The following is a 14104-nucleotide window of genomic DNA, read 5'->3' as shown; positions in this document are numbered from 1 at the left end:
AAAAAATGAGGAATTTCAAATAGTTAATTTGATACTAATATCGATATATTTTTGTCAAATTTTTATGCTATCGTCAAACATATATTTTATTCAAAAATAAAAACAAATAAAATGAAATATTAAAAACACGATGTATCTCGCTGCATTGCGCGAGTACTCTTCTAGTTTATTTAAAATGAAAGCTATTTAATATTAAATGATATGTAAAATAAAACAAGCATTTAGTTTTAAAAAAGGTGGAGGAAACAAAGTTGCGGAAGATCCACGTAAAAAGATTGTTTTGTCGGGTACCCAAATGACATTTTTGTCGTCTACTTTAATTTTCTCCTTTTATTTTTTAAATAAATTATTAATTCCACCTTTTATTTTGTTATTTACTTGACACCATTTAATTTTAGAGTTGTAAATAATAATAATATAATATTTATAATACTGTTGGCGTGAGTTATCATTTATATTAACTGGTATTTTTTTTAATATAATATTTTATTTTATTTATTATTTATCCTACTGATTAATTAAATAACTGATAATATGAATTAGAAACTCTTAAATGGTGTTTGGTTTGTTGGAATCCATCTGCTTCACAGCCGCCCCACTGTCGTTGTCATCACAGTTATCACCACCGCTACTACTACTGCCAATGTCACCACCACTATTATACCCAACAAAGTAAATAGACATCCAAATTTTTTTGACATATTTCATTCCAATTTTCTGCCAACTGAATGCATGATCAAACCTGATTATATTGCATTTCAATTCTTTCATATTCAAATTCTTTTGACAGATTCCAATTCCAACATATTTTATTCTGTGAATCAAATGCCACTTTAGATTGAGATGGAACCAGATCCTACAAACTCTTGTTGAAAAACCATAACACGCCTCTCCTTTGCGTTTGACAATCACCCGTTTCAACATAAACAATCATAACAAAAATCAAGTTTATAACAAGGGCAGTGCCTGATTGGTTTGAGCTTGGCTCCAAAGATCAAAAGTACCTGGAGGTCCCAGGTTCAAATTCAAGGAGGAATAAAGATTCCCTTGTGGCCACGGAGGTTCAAATGCGGTGACTTCGAGCTATCTGCAAAGCAGGTGGTTGCCCTAGGATTAGTCGGCTCGCATAGCAGGTTGAATATCCAGGTTAATAAAAAAAAAAGTTGCCCTAAAATCACACGTCTAATTTCTGTCCTACAAATAAAATTAAGACATATCAGATTTTTTTTATACATTTTAAATTTAATTTATTCAAGTTCACATTATCTCCTTGATAACGTGTCTTTATGTGATTGGCGGATATGAATAAGATGTGAAAAATTCAGGACATAAGATTTTTATCCCATAAGAATCGAAATAAGCCGACTTCGAAGGCGAGTCTTGTGAGCTACAAATGGACATGGGCCAGGATTCGGGCTCCCGTATGAACTTGTACAACCCAATGTGAGACTAAAAGAAACTTCAAAACTCATACACAACCCGATAAGATTATCGTGGATTCAAAACATTCGAAACCGTTTACGATGTTTTCAACAATGTAATATATGTTTACAAGCATTATTCCAATAAGGTCAATTTGAAAGCCCACTTGGTATTGTGTGATTACCATGATTTTTCATGATATGATTAAAACATGAAAATTGCAAACTCAGTACCAGGTTAATCGGTTGAAACATTAACCAGTTACCATGTTGATGTGGTGAGTAATGTGGTATCCAATTCAATATCATTAGCTGAAACATTAATCGGATACCACATCACTCGTCACGTCAGCATGGTAACTGGTTAATACTTCAATCGGTTACCCGGGTACTTAAATGTTTAAAACTTTACATCTTAAGTATCAATATGAAAGTTTTGAAAGTACGTTACCCAAAATAAGAATCAAGTTAAAATATGTTACTTTTTCATGCAATTTGTCAATGAAAATATTCCATGTGATCTATTTTTTCTTTAATTGGCTTAATAAACAATGTCTTATCCTTAGTCATTAAACCATATTTGTTTTTTACTTAACCTTTAAGCAATGACTAAATTGAATATGCTGCCCACGTTAAGTCGTCTTTCTTTCAGACATTCATATTTAAAAATAAATATAATACCAATATAAATTGGATAAACGTTAATCGGGTAAGAGTGGAATCTGGGTCAACACTAATAATTGGCCGAGTATGAGTCTCTTCCTCAGCTTACCAAGTCAGCATCTCGGTCGGCATTATAGACCGGTAAGAGGGGCTTAGGGACCATTTACCCAAATGCTTACTCGGTAAGCACTTATTGGTAAGATTTAACACTCTCGTTTGCCTCATCTAGTAAATTTCTAGGCCATCAAAACAGCATCTTTTTGGCAATAATATGCCCGGTAAATGTTAACCGAGTAACAATTGTGACGCTCATTTACCGGGTAAGACTCTCGGTCCTTATCGTCGCTCTTACCGGTAAGATTCTCAATACTTTCCATGTTTACCCGTAAGCTAATTGATCCCCCGTAAACACTTATTGGGTAAGCATTTGAAAAAAGGCCCCTTCGTAATGTATCGTACATAAAGAAGATCAACGAACAGAAATCGATAACTATAACAATCGTCATAAACATTCGTTCATATTTTTACCAGCAACTAAAAGAATCAAGAAATACTTCTATGAGTAACTCCAAATTTTTCCACACCACTGATTTTCACAAGTCAAATGCACACACACCGCACATTTCTTGAAAACCGTTCAACGCTTCTATATATACACATTATATAACGTATAACCGTATAACCGTGTAGACGTGTGAGGGTATTTCGGTAAATTCACAAACTCAAAGAGGAAGTAAGTAGAAGAAGACAGACCTTAGCATTTTTCATCACCCAACCAGCTGCTTTTCTCCTTGGGTCCAGTAGGTCCATCTTCTCCATAGAGTTCATTTGGTAGTTTATTGAATATGTACACAGCTGAACACCGAAGAGTTGCCGGCAATCGGTTCAGGATTCTTGTAATCTCGGCCCTCGAGTCATGTACAGTCGTTGGCCCCCATTTTCTCATGTACTGCAACCAACACGGTTCATTAACCGCACCATCTCCAAGATACTCTGCAGCTACGATCTCATAATCTTGGCTCGAATCCAACGAGTATTTGCTAGGTGCAGCCGTGTTCCTGATTCCAATTCTCAGATTTGCGGACCCCTGAAGAAACTCGCCCGGATGAGGGAAATGTGCGTGCCCGTTTCTTGATGCATAAATGATCGGTTTGTTACCTTCTATGAACTCAAGATCGGGGGCAGCCACCCACACGCCCGCACTGTGCTGCGACAAATACACACTCCATAGCTCTCCTGTAAAGTTGCTGATTCGAAGTGCAACGTGTTCCCAATCACCCACGTGCTGCCCGACTCTGCTAAGAGGGAAATTCATGAGCCCAATCTTCAAGCAGCCCGGCCCGTTAAAAGGACAGAATACCCATATGACAATATCGGTGAAAGTCCCACCTAAAGCGGGTTTTACATGAATGTAAGGTTTAGCGCTTTCTAAATTCCCTCTTTTGAGTTTCTTCTCTGAGGTATCTTTAGGTAAATCTATCCAATATTCGCCATCATTTCTACCACCAGTAGGTAAATTTGAACCTGAAGGATCAATACGCTCGCCTGTGGGCTCGCCTTTCCTGTACAACAAAGCTCCGTTTTCAAAGAACCAAGATACGGAAGATGGCAGGTAGATTTCATCGGGATGGAAATAGAAAGTTGGTCCATAGTGCTTAATGAGGGCATGAATCTGATCAAGATTCGGCATTGACTGCATTTTAGCGTTTAGATTCTTCAAACACGCAATGTTCAAATCATCTCCGGGACTCCAAAGGCAACTGCAGAAAAACGTACCGACTGATACACCTTTCTCGTGCATTCCTCGATGGCAAGGTCTCGTTTTCCAGACTCTAAATAGCGACTCCGCAATTTTCGAATGCGTATTAACTAGTAAACAGTGTGGTTCGCATGATTCTGTAAGATCATCTCGAACACATCTAATTTCTTCCAAACCAGGCTTCGCAGGCTTATTTGTTACAATGAAACCGACAGCTTTATAACCCTCGGGAGCCAGAGGCAACCAGAAGTAACCATGGCCATGAACGTTTTCCTCAGTCCAGTCATCTGGACACCAAACTAATGTGTAATCAATAGGCTTGAGAAGAGCAGGTGACCCAGATTTGGACACTTCCCGAGCCACGAGTACAAACCCGCGCAAAGGTTTCTCATCGAGTTGGCTGTAGTGACCGAGGCAAAAGTATCCATCTGGTATTTCCACTGGTTTAAAGAAGTTGACACCTTTCTTTCTGTTTTTCGCCATATCGGTTCCCCAAATGAATTCAAATTTGCTGATTTCACAAACTTCTAATTCTCCTAAATTAATCATTCCAGTAGCAAATCCATTACCTGCAAATCTTACGAAGTACCCAGATCAACAAAAGTACAACCTTAGATATATTCAACAAAATTTAGTGGATAGTGTAGATATTCTAGTTGTTTATAACTGTTAATCAATAAACAACAGGAATAGGTGATTGAGCTAAGCAGTATCAGAGGTGAACGTGTGTGCGTAAGAAAAGGTAATCAGAATTTACTAAAAGCAATTATCTACATGACAAAAGAAAACGGGAAGTCGGGAAACACAAATGGAAAACTTGCTAAATGATCAACGGAGCACATTACTATCCATGAGACAATATTATAATATTCATATTTATCAAAAAAGAAAAGGTAATGAGTGCATGCATGTGTGCTAAGGCTATGTTGACGAACTAACCGATAACCTAACTTTTGGCTGATGAGCTAGTCGTGTTTGTTAAAACTAGCTGATAAGCTAGATGACAATGTAAAATGACCTAAAGATGGCATGTTTGGAAAATTTAATTGGAAAAATATAAGGGCAATAGTTGTAAAAGGTGGAAAACACCCTCTGGAGTTTGGAGCGTATTGGAACACTATTTCAAGTAGCTTTTGAAAAAGCTAGCTTATAGCTAACCAAATGGGGCTTTTTCAACTAGCTCAAATAATAAGTTGGCTTATGGTTGCCAAGCATGGCCCAAGCTTATCCCCATAGCCAGTGTTGGAATGTTCCATCGAGAAACATCATCTGCCATTAGCTCCTTACAGATAGTCTGAGATGCATAGGTGGAATTAATTCCCATCCGATTTTAGCTAAGGCTCCGCGTATTGTTTTGTGTCATAGATGGCTAGAACAAGAGATGTGACAAAAAAACCTAAAGATTTTACCCGTCCCAAAGAACCGACTTCAGCCCTGAATTAAGGAACCAAAATAATTCAAACGAAAACCCTATAATAAGCTTCTGGTAAGCTTACTAACCCATCTACAACGAAACATTTTCAAAATTTATGCAGCCTAAAGTTTTATAAATACATTATATAGGAATCAAGAAATCATCAAACTGCTCTAAAGCACACTCTAATTATGAGAACAGTTTCCAATCCTGAAGAATATGTATTCAAACTCGAACAGAACTGTAAATCTGTAATGGCCTATCGGCAGCAGCCAGCAGCTATCCCCAAAAGCTATGAACTGATTTCAGCTCCAAGTTAAGCAACAGAACTATTATTTGAGGAAAACCTTCTAACAAGCTTCTGGTAAGCTCGTTAGCCCATAATAACAAGCTTCTGGTAAGCTCAAACTGGTCTTAATCACATCCCATCCGATTATGAGAAAAGTAACGAAAATTTCCAGTTCTAAAAGGAAGAAGAACAAATATAATTAAGAGTATGATTGTAATAAACCTAGAAGAACTCATCCCCAAAAGCTAGCTCAAGGATGAATGATGCTCAAAAGCAATTATTGCTCTCCATATTTACAGGCGAAACTCTTTTCTAAAATCACACTTGTAATATACTATTCTGATCTGCTAATTCCAAAATTAATCGCATTACAAAACCCTAAAGCTCAATTAGATAAACTAATGATCAACGAAAACAATCATCAAGTCACAAAGTACTCATTCATAAGATAGTAACTAGTAAATTGGAAAGTGGAAACCTACATCAGATCAAGGGCAAATCAAACAAACCAAAACATAAGATATAGTTAAAACAAATTCAGGTTTCAATGGCGATGAATCCAAAATACCTGGAGGCCACTGAGGAATCGGAGAAGGGAGGGAGAAAGAATCGATAACTGGAACCGTAACATCGGTGACTCTGTTCCAATACAAGCATCCACAGCTCGACATCTCTCTCTATCTCTCTTCTCCAGCAAACAATTCAGATGTGATGATGATTTGATCTGAAAAAGCTTCGAAACATTATTGAGAATCTGTAATAAGAATATATTTGTTAGATTGAAAAGTGGTTTTGGTTGATGTTGATGATGACGACCACGACGAAAAGCATCACCGCCTGGCATCGGAGTGGTATCAAACTCGATTATATGTAATTTCTTGTTCTAAATATCCAATATTCGATTTGTATTATGAAATTGATTTGGTACGTACGTTACCGACTTATATTATGGTTTAAGATAACAAATTAACTTATCTGGTAAGTATTTACCAGTAAAATTTAACATTATTAATTACTTATCGGGTAAGATTTTAGTCAACCAAAACGGCATTGTATATAACAATTTATCCGATAAGCACTAACATAAGACTTACCGGGTAAAACTTTTGGTATTTGTTTCGCTCTTACCAGGTAAGTTTTTTTATCTTTACTACATTCATTCGGTAAGGTAATGTGATTTGATGTTAACTTATCCGAGTAAGCGTTTGGTAAACGGTCTCTTAGAGGTTGTTTACCCAAACGCTTACCTATAGGAGTCAACGTTGTAGCTTACTTTACCGGGTAAGATTATAGTCCATCAGAACGATATCGTATGTAACAATTTATCTAGTAAGCGTTTACCGGATAAGACTCTTCATTCTTATTGTTCTTACCAGTTAAGATTCTGAGTTTTTGTCATGTTCATCTGATAAGGTAAGTGACGAGGTAAGCATTCACCAAATAAACGTTTAGTAGACAACCCAAATCTTTCTATAAAATCCAAATCTCTTAAAAACATTATGTCAAAGTAAACACCCTCCACTTTGTATTAAACTGTATTTTTATAGGGAAATCAACCAAAAAATGGTCATTTCTCTTGCATGAATTGGTCTCGTAGTTATTTCACTTCATACTTTACCTAAATGTCAGTACATCGGCAAATGGTACCTCGTCATTTGCGAACCTAGATAAAAGATTAAAAAAATATAAATTTTACGCAGGTCCACAAATGACAATTCCGTAATTTTTTGCCCAAGTCCACAAGTTGGGAAGGTACCAATAGAAATTGTATTTCTTTTTCTCTTTTTTTAGTTAGGTCCACAAGTGGAGAAGGTACCACTTAAAAACGTATGGACTGTTTGGCAGTTGCTGAATGATTTGAACTAGAATGGCTAAATTGTCAGAATTGTTAAGAGGCTCTGTATGATGTAGTGCAAACTAAAATATGGTTGTTTGGTAACTGTTTTGAATGGACAGTCTGAATGACAACAAATTATCATTTTAACTCTTTGTAACAATAGAGTATTTAGTGAATATCTGAATTGAACAATTACCAAAACATTATTTGCTTCATCTATAATACCTTATAAATCAGATTTATCAAAAGTCTTAAAAATAATTTTTAATGCACAAAATACTATACATTTATTCACAAAGTCTTAAAAACAACTCATACTATATTAAGTACTACTATTTTATGCACGTAGTCTTAAAATCTTTTAATCTACAATTAAAATAATATACAGTGCAAGTTACCAATACACATTATTACTTTTTCCTTTCATGTTCCCAATATACTTTTGACACATTTCACTCTTGTATTCACCCTCTCATATCTCTATGTCTTCTCCCATCCCCAAGGTGAGATTCAAACGGATATTCACCATGAGTTATTAAAAGTTCTCACATTCATCTCCTATTCAATTGCTCTAGAACTCTCAGTCTCGCTCTCGATCTCTTGATTCTTTGCTCTTTATGTAAATCGAACACATTTGTGGTGTTGTTTAAATATGTTGGATTTTAAATATATTGGATTTTAAACTGTCATACAATTTTTTTTTCATTGATAGACTGTAATTTGAACCATAACTCTTATTTATTCAAATTGTATTAATATGTAAAGACCAAGTGTAACTTATATCATCGTTAAAATCTTCTCTAATAAAACCAGTGAAACTTCAAAATCGTTAAAATTCACGGCTCCCGTTGTATTACACGGATACACAACTAGTTCCATATGAAGTAGACATCTTTAAAACATTTCACATCCTCTACTGCATTTCATATGATGGAGCATTTTTAAAGTACTTTCACATTATTCAAACGAATGCTTTTCCAATGATTTATCCCAACATCCACTGCTGCATTCCATATGATTTATCCCAATGTTGCCATTAATCAAAACAGAATATATATATATATATATATATATATATATATATATGACATCTTAATGTCATCATTAAAAAGTAAACAAACAATGCTATAATAACATTTGAACAAATCAAAAAGAAAAATAGTTTGAAAACTAATTCGTAAGAATTTCAACGAGTTTGCTTTCATTATATCTTTATAAAAAAAATGTTAAACTCAAGGGTGGTGCTTGATTGGTTTGAGCTTGACTCCAAATATCAAAAGTATCTGGAGCTTGGACGTCCCATATTTAAATCCAAGGAAGAATAAAAATTCCTTTGTGGCCATAGAGGTTCAAATGCAGTGATTCCAGGCTATCTGCAAAACAGGTGGTTGTTCTAAGATTAGTCGGCTCGAATAGCTGGTCGGATATCCGGATTAATAAAAAAATGTTAAATAGTTCAAAACAACACCGAAAAAAAAGTTGGAAATAAAAAGACAACGCCACGTGTACGGCGTTAAGAAGGACAGGTATGTGTGGGGCCCATGAGATTACTTAATTCAATTACGTGTGTGACCGGACCAGCAACTCATGGACGGTGCCTTTCATTTGCCAACCGCCGTAGTCCTTTGAATTCCATCAATTTTGGGTTCTATTTTAGCTTTTATATTTTAATTTGATTTATATTTTGGATAATATATTTTTAAGATTTTTATTTTTTACATAAAATATAAAATTTTAAACATTTAAATACTCGGATAATTGGTTAAAATATTAACCGATTATCATGCTGATGTAGTGTTCAACTTAATATTATTTGCCGAATCATTACAACTTACAAAAACACTCTTAAAAGATGAACATTTAATTCGGCTTTTGAATTATCATAATTGATAAAAAAAAAATTAAAATCTAATCAAAATCTTGCAACGAATTCAACATGATAGTCGTGGGGGTTTTCTTTTATTAACCATCGGTGTCTAGGCCAGCTTATATATACTGCGAATGATCTCATAAGTTCTAAAGAAACAACTAAGAAAATCCCTTATAGCTTTGCAGGACTTGAACTAGTGACATCTGAAGAAAATCCCCAAAAACCCACGTTTTATTACCAGTTGTGGGGTTTTCGAGCCTGGTATCATTGAAATTTCATGGTAAACGTGTTTCGTTTGCAATCGTGATGATGAGTCTCGTCTAGCATGCTTCCATGAGATATCATTTCTTGTTTATATGTTTTTCGACCATACAAATATACTTCCACCAACCAAAAAGATTTTTTCAGGACTTTTCGATTCGGATACTTCCCCAAAATATCTTGTACCATACAAAAAGAAATCACATGTGAATTGTGGTTGTACTCATGACTATGACCCATCTATTGTTGTTATTTATAGTTTTATGTAATAACCATCATACTGCATTCCTCTAGAAAAAAGGATTTCCAATTTTAACCCTGTTATCGTCTTTCAAAAAAATACTGAGCACTGTATTTCTTTTAAAATATGAAAGATTTCATCTGACAAACGTTTCAGTCCTATCGATCTTTATTCGAATTTCTTGGCTATAAAGGTGTTGTTTCTCCCCTCAAAAGAAAGGTATGGTTCTTTTCTTCCTATTTGTATGTCAAGATTCAATTTCTTGTCTTTTTTAAAGTATATGATATTTATAAATGCAAATGCAACAAGTAAACTCACACACCCTCCTTATTTTTGGTGAGGTTTGAACCCCCGACTTCTTAAGAGGCCAAATGCTACGATACCACTAGGTGGAAGACCCTTTAGTTTCAATTACTTGTTGTGGAGTTTATGATTGAATCTTGTTTGTTTGGAGTTGTAGCAAAAACATACCCATATATGGCTTGTGTAAACATCTCTTTCCCAAAAGCATACTCCCAAAGATTACTATAACGTCTGTCTCTTAATATTTCTTCAATGATATCCAACTCGTTATATGGGCCGATTAATTCGAGGACAACCACCTGCTTTATGCGTAGCCTGGAGTCACCGCATTTGAACCTCCGTGGCCACAAGGGGTTTTTATTTTTTATTGGATTTGAACCTGAGACCTCCAGATACTTTTAACCATTGGAACTCAAACTCAAACCAATCAAACACTATCATTGTGGTTTTCTAAACATAAGTTGTATTATGTACAAGGGGACAAAGGAGTATGTGTCACGTGTCGTAGACGTTCGTAAGATATTCCCCAAAAGGGTTCCCAAAATTTATCATAAAAGAACCCTTTTTTTATTGTCCACAGAAATCCCAATCTCCATAAAGAAAACAGATACAAGTGGGAAAAGAAAGATCAAAGAAAACCAAAGCAACAGGAAATGATGCTCAGAAGCTCATCAACACCAATTCTTGGTTCCTTGCTACCATCAATCTCATCGGAAAGCCCCAACCACCACCACCACCACCACCATGACACCACCCTCAAACCCTCACCAATCCACAAATTCTCACCTGGATCTCAACATTTCACCACCCTTTCCTGCACTTCCTCTCCTATCTCTCCTTCCGTCGGCCATGGCAGAATCCGGCGAGCGCAATCCGAGGGGAACTTGGAACACTTGATAAGCTCTGGTGGCGGCAATGGCGGCAGCGGTGGTGGTGATCAATTCAGTTACTGTAACCCAAACAAGAAAACTTCAAGCAGACTTCACAGCTATCCATTGGAGACAATCCCATCTTTCTCTTACCAGAATTCAAATTTTAAATCCGACGATGATGAATCCGGTGACGACGGGTTTGGCGATTTTAACGTAGAGAACACGGTTCGGGGATTGAATAAGCAACTGGGATTTGGGAATTTGGTGATAAAAGATGAGATAGAAGAGAGTGGTTCACAAATGTATCTTGCAAAAGGGATAGGGGTTGATGCAGGCTTTGGATGTGCAGATGGCGATGTTGTAGGCGGCGGCGGCGGTGGTGGTCGGAATCTTTCATCGGTAGGTCGTGGCGGCGACAGTGGTGGTGACAACCATGACGTGGAGGAGCATTACAGGAAGATGGTGAATGAGAATCCTGGAGATCCTCTATTGCTAAGGAATTATGCACAGTTTCTATACCAGGTATAAACTGAATAAGTCACTTTTTATATCATTAAGTCACTACCAAACAATCATGTATAAATTAATCGTATAAGTTGTGTCTTGTTAAGCTCGTTAAGTTGCAGATAAACATACCCTAAAGTATGTTATACCTTTCACAAATCTTGCGTCTTTCAAACATCTCGCACCCAATGACATCACTCCCTCTCGTCACCCAATCATCGTCCAATTATACCAATTTTGTCCGGTCATTTGGCAGTCAAAGCAAGATCTTCAAGGAGCAGAGGAATACTACTCGAGGGCGATTCTGGTAGATCCGAACGATGGTGAAATCCTTTCACAATACGCGAAACTACTATGGGAGGTTCATCACGATAAAGACCGTGCAACGAGCTACTTCAAAAGAGCGGTTCACGTAGCTTCTGAAGACAGGTAATTAGTGTTTCTATGGTGCTTTCCGTACTACCGCTACAACATAATCGAGTTTACAGGACGCCAAAAGTGTTTAAGTGTCTTAATATACTGCTTTATATAGCTAAACCTTTGTGTGTCATGTCACCATTCTGTCATGTTCACCAAACGCACCCAAAAAGCTTTTTAAGACGCACAAAAACGTTATATACACTTATTACAACACCTTTAGATAAGACACATAAATGATTGGTCATATAAAAGTCTTATGAAAGTAGTCTATTAACACATGCAGACATTAAACCCGATTTTGTTGCAGTATACTGAACTGAAAGGATTAAATCTAACTCATAGAGGTTTCTGCAGCCATGTTCATGCAGCATATGCTAGTTTCCTATGGGAAATCGAAGGGGAGGAAGACGACGACGATGAAGACGAAGAGGGGTATTTTAGTAATATCCCACCACTATTCAGCAATGGAACAATGGCTTCTGCAACTGCTTAATTAAAAAGATCGCAGTGATAATATCAAAGCATCTGGGCAGCATTGTGCCAGAATTTAGGGTTAGTAATAATACATGTAGAGCAATGGCAAATTGTATCTTAATCTTATTTAATTAGTCAAATAAAAATCAAAATATGCAGAAAATTGGCAACAAAATTTACAAATTAAATGTTGGGCATGTTTGTCCGCAGTTTAATGAGGTTCACAACTTATTGAGTGGGTTATACATGATCGTTTGATAGTGACTTAATGATATAAAAAGTGACTTATTCAGTAACCTTTTTAGGAGGAGATTTATGTAGAAAGATTAGATTTTTTTTTCTAGACTTGTACCTTCCAATTAAAAAAACACGTTTCTTCCATCTAGTGGCGGATCCAAGATTTTTCCCGAGTGAGTGCACCTTTACGATGGATCAACAGCCCGCAAAAAATTCATTCGATGTGTTTTTTAGCCAAATTCTACGGTTTCAGCGTACCTTTTAAGTTTTTTGGTTGATTTCGAGGGACTTTTTTTTTTTACCTTTTTAGTTGATTTCAAGAGACATTTTTTGGTTTTTTACTTGATTTCGAAGAACTTTTTCGGTTTTTTGGTTGACTTCAAGAGATTTTCTAATATTCCAGTGCATCCTTCAAAGTTTAGCAGGTGCACATTTCATACCCCAAACAAAATCTATTTAGAAAAATAAGTTGTGCGGATGCACAGATCCGCTCAGGGCTTAATAGTCCGCCCTTGCTTCCATTTACGAAAAACCTCTCCCAAACAAAAACCTTCGGACAACTTTATCCATCGAGGACGTAATGAAAAAATCAACCAAACAGCTTTATTCATACAAAATTTGGTGTCTTCTTCCTCTTAGATTTTCTTAGCGAGCAAAACATTTTTGTAAGTATATAATATTTATATACGACTAATAAACTCACACACCATAACATTTGTTGTTATGACGTATGGTTGGACTCCCATCACCGCCAAATTTGGTGATTTTGTCGTGTGATTGGAGTTGGTCTTATGCGAGTTTGATCATGTAAGGATGAAGTTGAATTCGACCATAAAGTTTGTATTATACGCACTATATATTACTTGAGAAACGGTAATAGAAGATGGATGTGCACTAGCCATCATCGATCAAACAATCAGCCAAGCTTAATTAGATATCACAAACCCCTCAAAGCCACGAGTAATACGTACTAGGGTTTTCGTTATGTAGGAAAAGGATTTCACAAATTGAATGGAGAAACAACTTTTAAAAGACGAATTCTTCCTCTTTTCATATGGAAAGTGACCGAAAAGAAAACTTTTCATATGGAAAGTGACCGAAAAGAAAAGAGAAGAAGGGTACAGAAGGAGATTGCACAATGTGGTGGAGGGCAGTCGGAAGCCGGGGCGGACCTATATAGGCTAATACAGTGGCATAGGTCTCCACTTCATGGTTCTATCATGTAAGCTGAGGAAATTATATTTCGAAAGGGTGTCACCGTATTATTTTGTTGAATGCCATCATATAGTTTTTGAAACTGAAGCTTGAACACAAGTCTTTAATCATAGAGTTGGTAAATGTCCTGCTTTTGTATGAAAACCATGGGTTCGAGTTCCACCTTTGTCATATTTTTAATAAAGAAATTTTTAAAAAATGTAAATCATGATTAATTTTAGAGTGAATTGTGCTTTTGGTCCCCGTAGTTTGCCTAAGGACCTTGAGTGTTACGAAATTAAAAAGTTAGAGACCATCAGTTTAGATAGTTTATTTTAGGGACCA

General features: G+C 36.2%; 2 protein-coding genes across 3 annotated transcripts; one reads left to right on the top strand and one right to left on the bottom strand.

Moving 5' to 3' along the window:
- Positions 1-2574: 2574 nt before the first annotated feature.
- Positions 2575-6400, bottom strand: LOC112508117. 2 transcript variants are annotated; one of them, XM_025112897.1, is made up of 3 exons: positions 6381-6400; positions 6115-6300; positions 2575-4412 (listed from the first exon to the last, which is right to left on the bottom strand). In XM_025112897.1, exons 2-3 carry the CDS (start codon positions 6215-6217, stop codon positions 2839-2841), a joined length of 1677 nt encoding a protein of 558 aa, XP_024968665.1. In that variant the 5' UTR covers positions 6218-6300; positions 6381-6400; the 3' UTR covers positions 2575-2838. The 2 variants fall into 2 exon arrangements, with proteins under 2 accessions (XP_024968665.1, XP_024968666.1); XM_025112898.1 differs by lacking the exon at positions 6381-6400 and having other exon boundaries at positions 2575-4420; positions 6115-6374.
- A 4303-nt stretch (positions 6401-10703) lies between these two features.
- On the top strand, positions 10704-12569 carry LOC112507511. Its single transcript, XM_025112135.1, has 3 exons — positions 10704-11452; positions 11691-11863; positions 12209-12569. Exons 1-3 carry the CDS (start codon positions 10712-10714, stop codon positions 12345-12347), a joined length of 1053 nt encoding a protein of 350 aa, XP_024967903.1. The 5' UTR covers positions 10704-10711; the 3' UTR covers positions 12348-12569.
- The last annotated feature ends 1535 nt before the right edge of the window (positions 12570-14104 follow it).

The sequence above is a fragment of the Cynara cardunculus genome, assembly GCF_001531365.2.
Source record: "Cynara cardunculus var. scolymus isolate 2C chromosome LG 2, CcrdV1, whole genome shotgun sequence".
NCBI lineage: Eukaryota > Viridiplantae > Streptophyta > Magnoliopsida > Asterales > Asteraceae > Cynara > Cynara cardunculus.
Note: the sequence above shows the minus strand (reverse complement) of the source record. Positions and strands in the feature narration are given on the sequence as shown.

Coding starts and splice junctions, on each gene's coding strand:
- LOC112508117 (XM_025112897.1), bottom strand. CDS start 6,217: ATGTCGAGCTGTGGATGCTTGTATTGGAACAGAGTCACCGATGTTACG. Junction 4,413..6,114: donor GATTCCTCAGTGGCCTCCAG/GTATTTTGGATT, acceptor TAAGATTTGCAG/GTAATGGATTTGCTACTGGA.
- LOC112507511 (XM_025112135.1), top strand. CDS start 10,712: ATGATGCTCAGAAGCTCATCAACACCAATTCTTGGTTCCTTGCTACCA. Junction 11,453..11,690: donor ATGCACAGTTTCTATACCAG/GTATAAACTGAA, acceptor GTCATTTGGCAG/TCAAAGCAAGATCTTCAAGG. Junction 11,864..12,208: donor CACGTAGCTTCTGAAGACAG/GTAATTAGTGTT, acceptor AGGTTTCTGCAG/CCATGTTCATGCAGCATATG.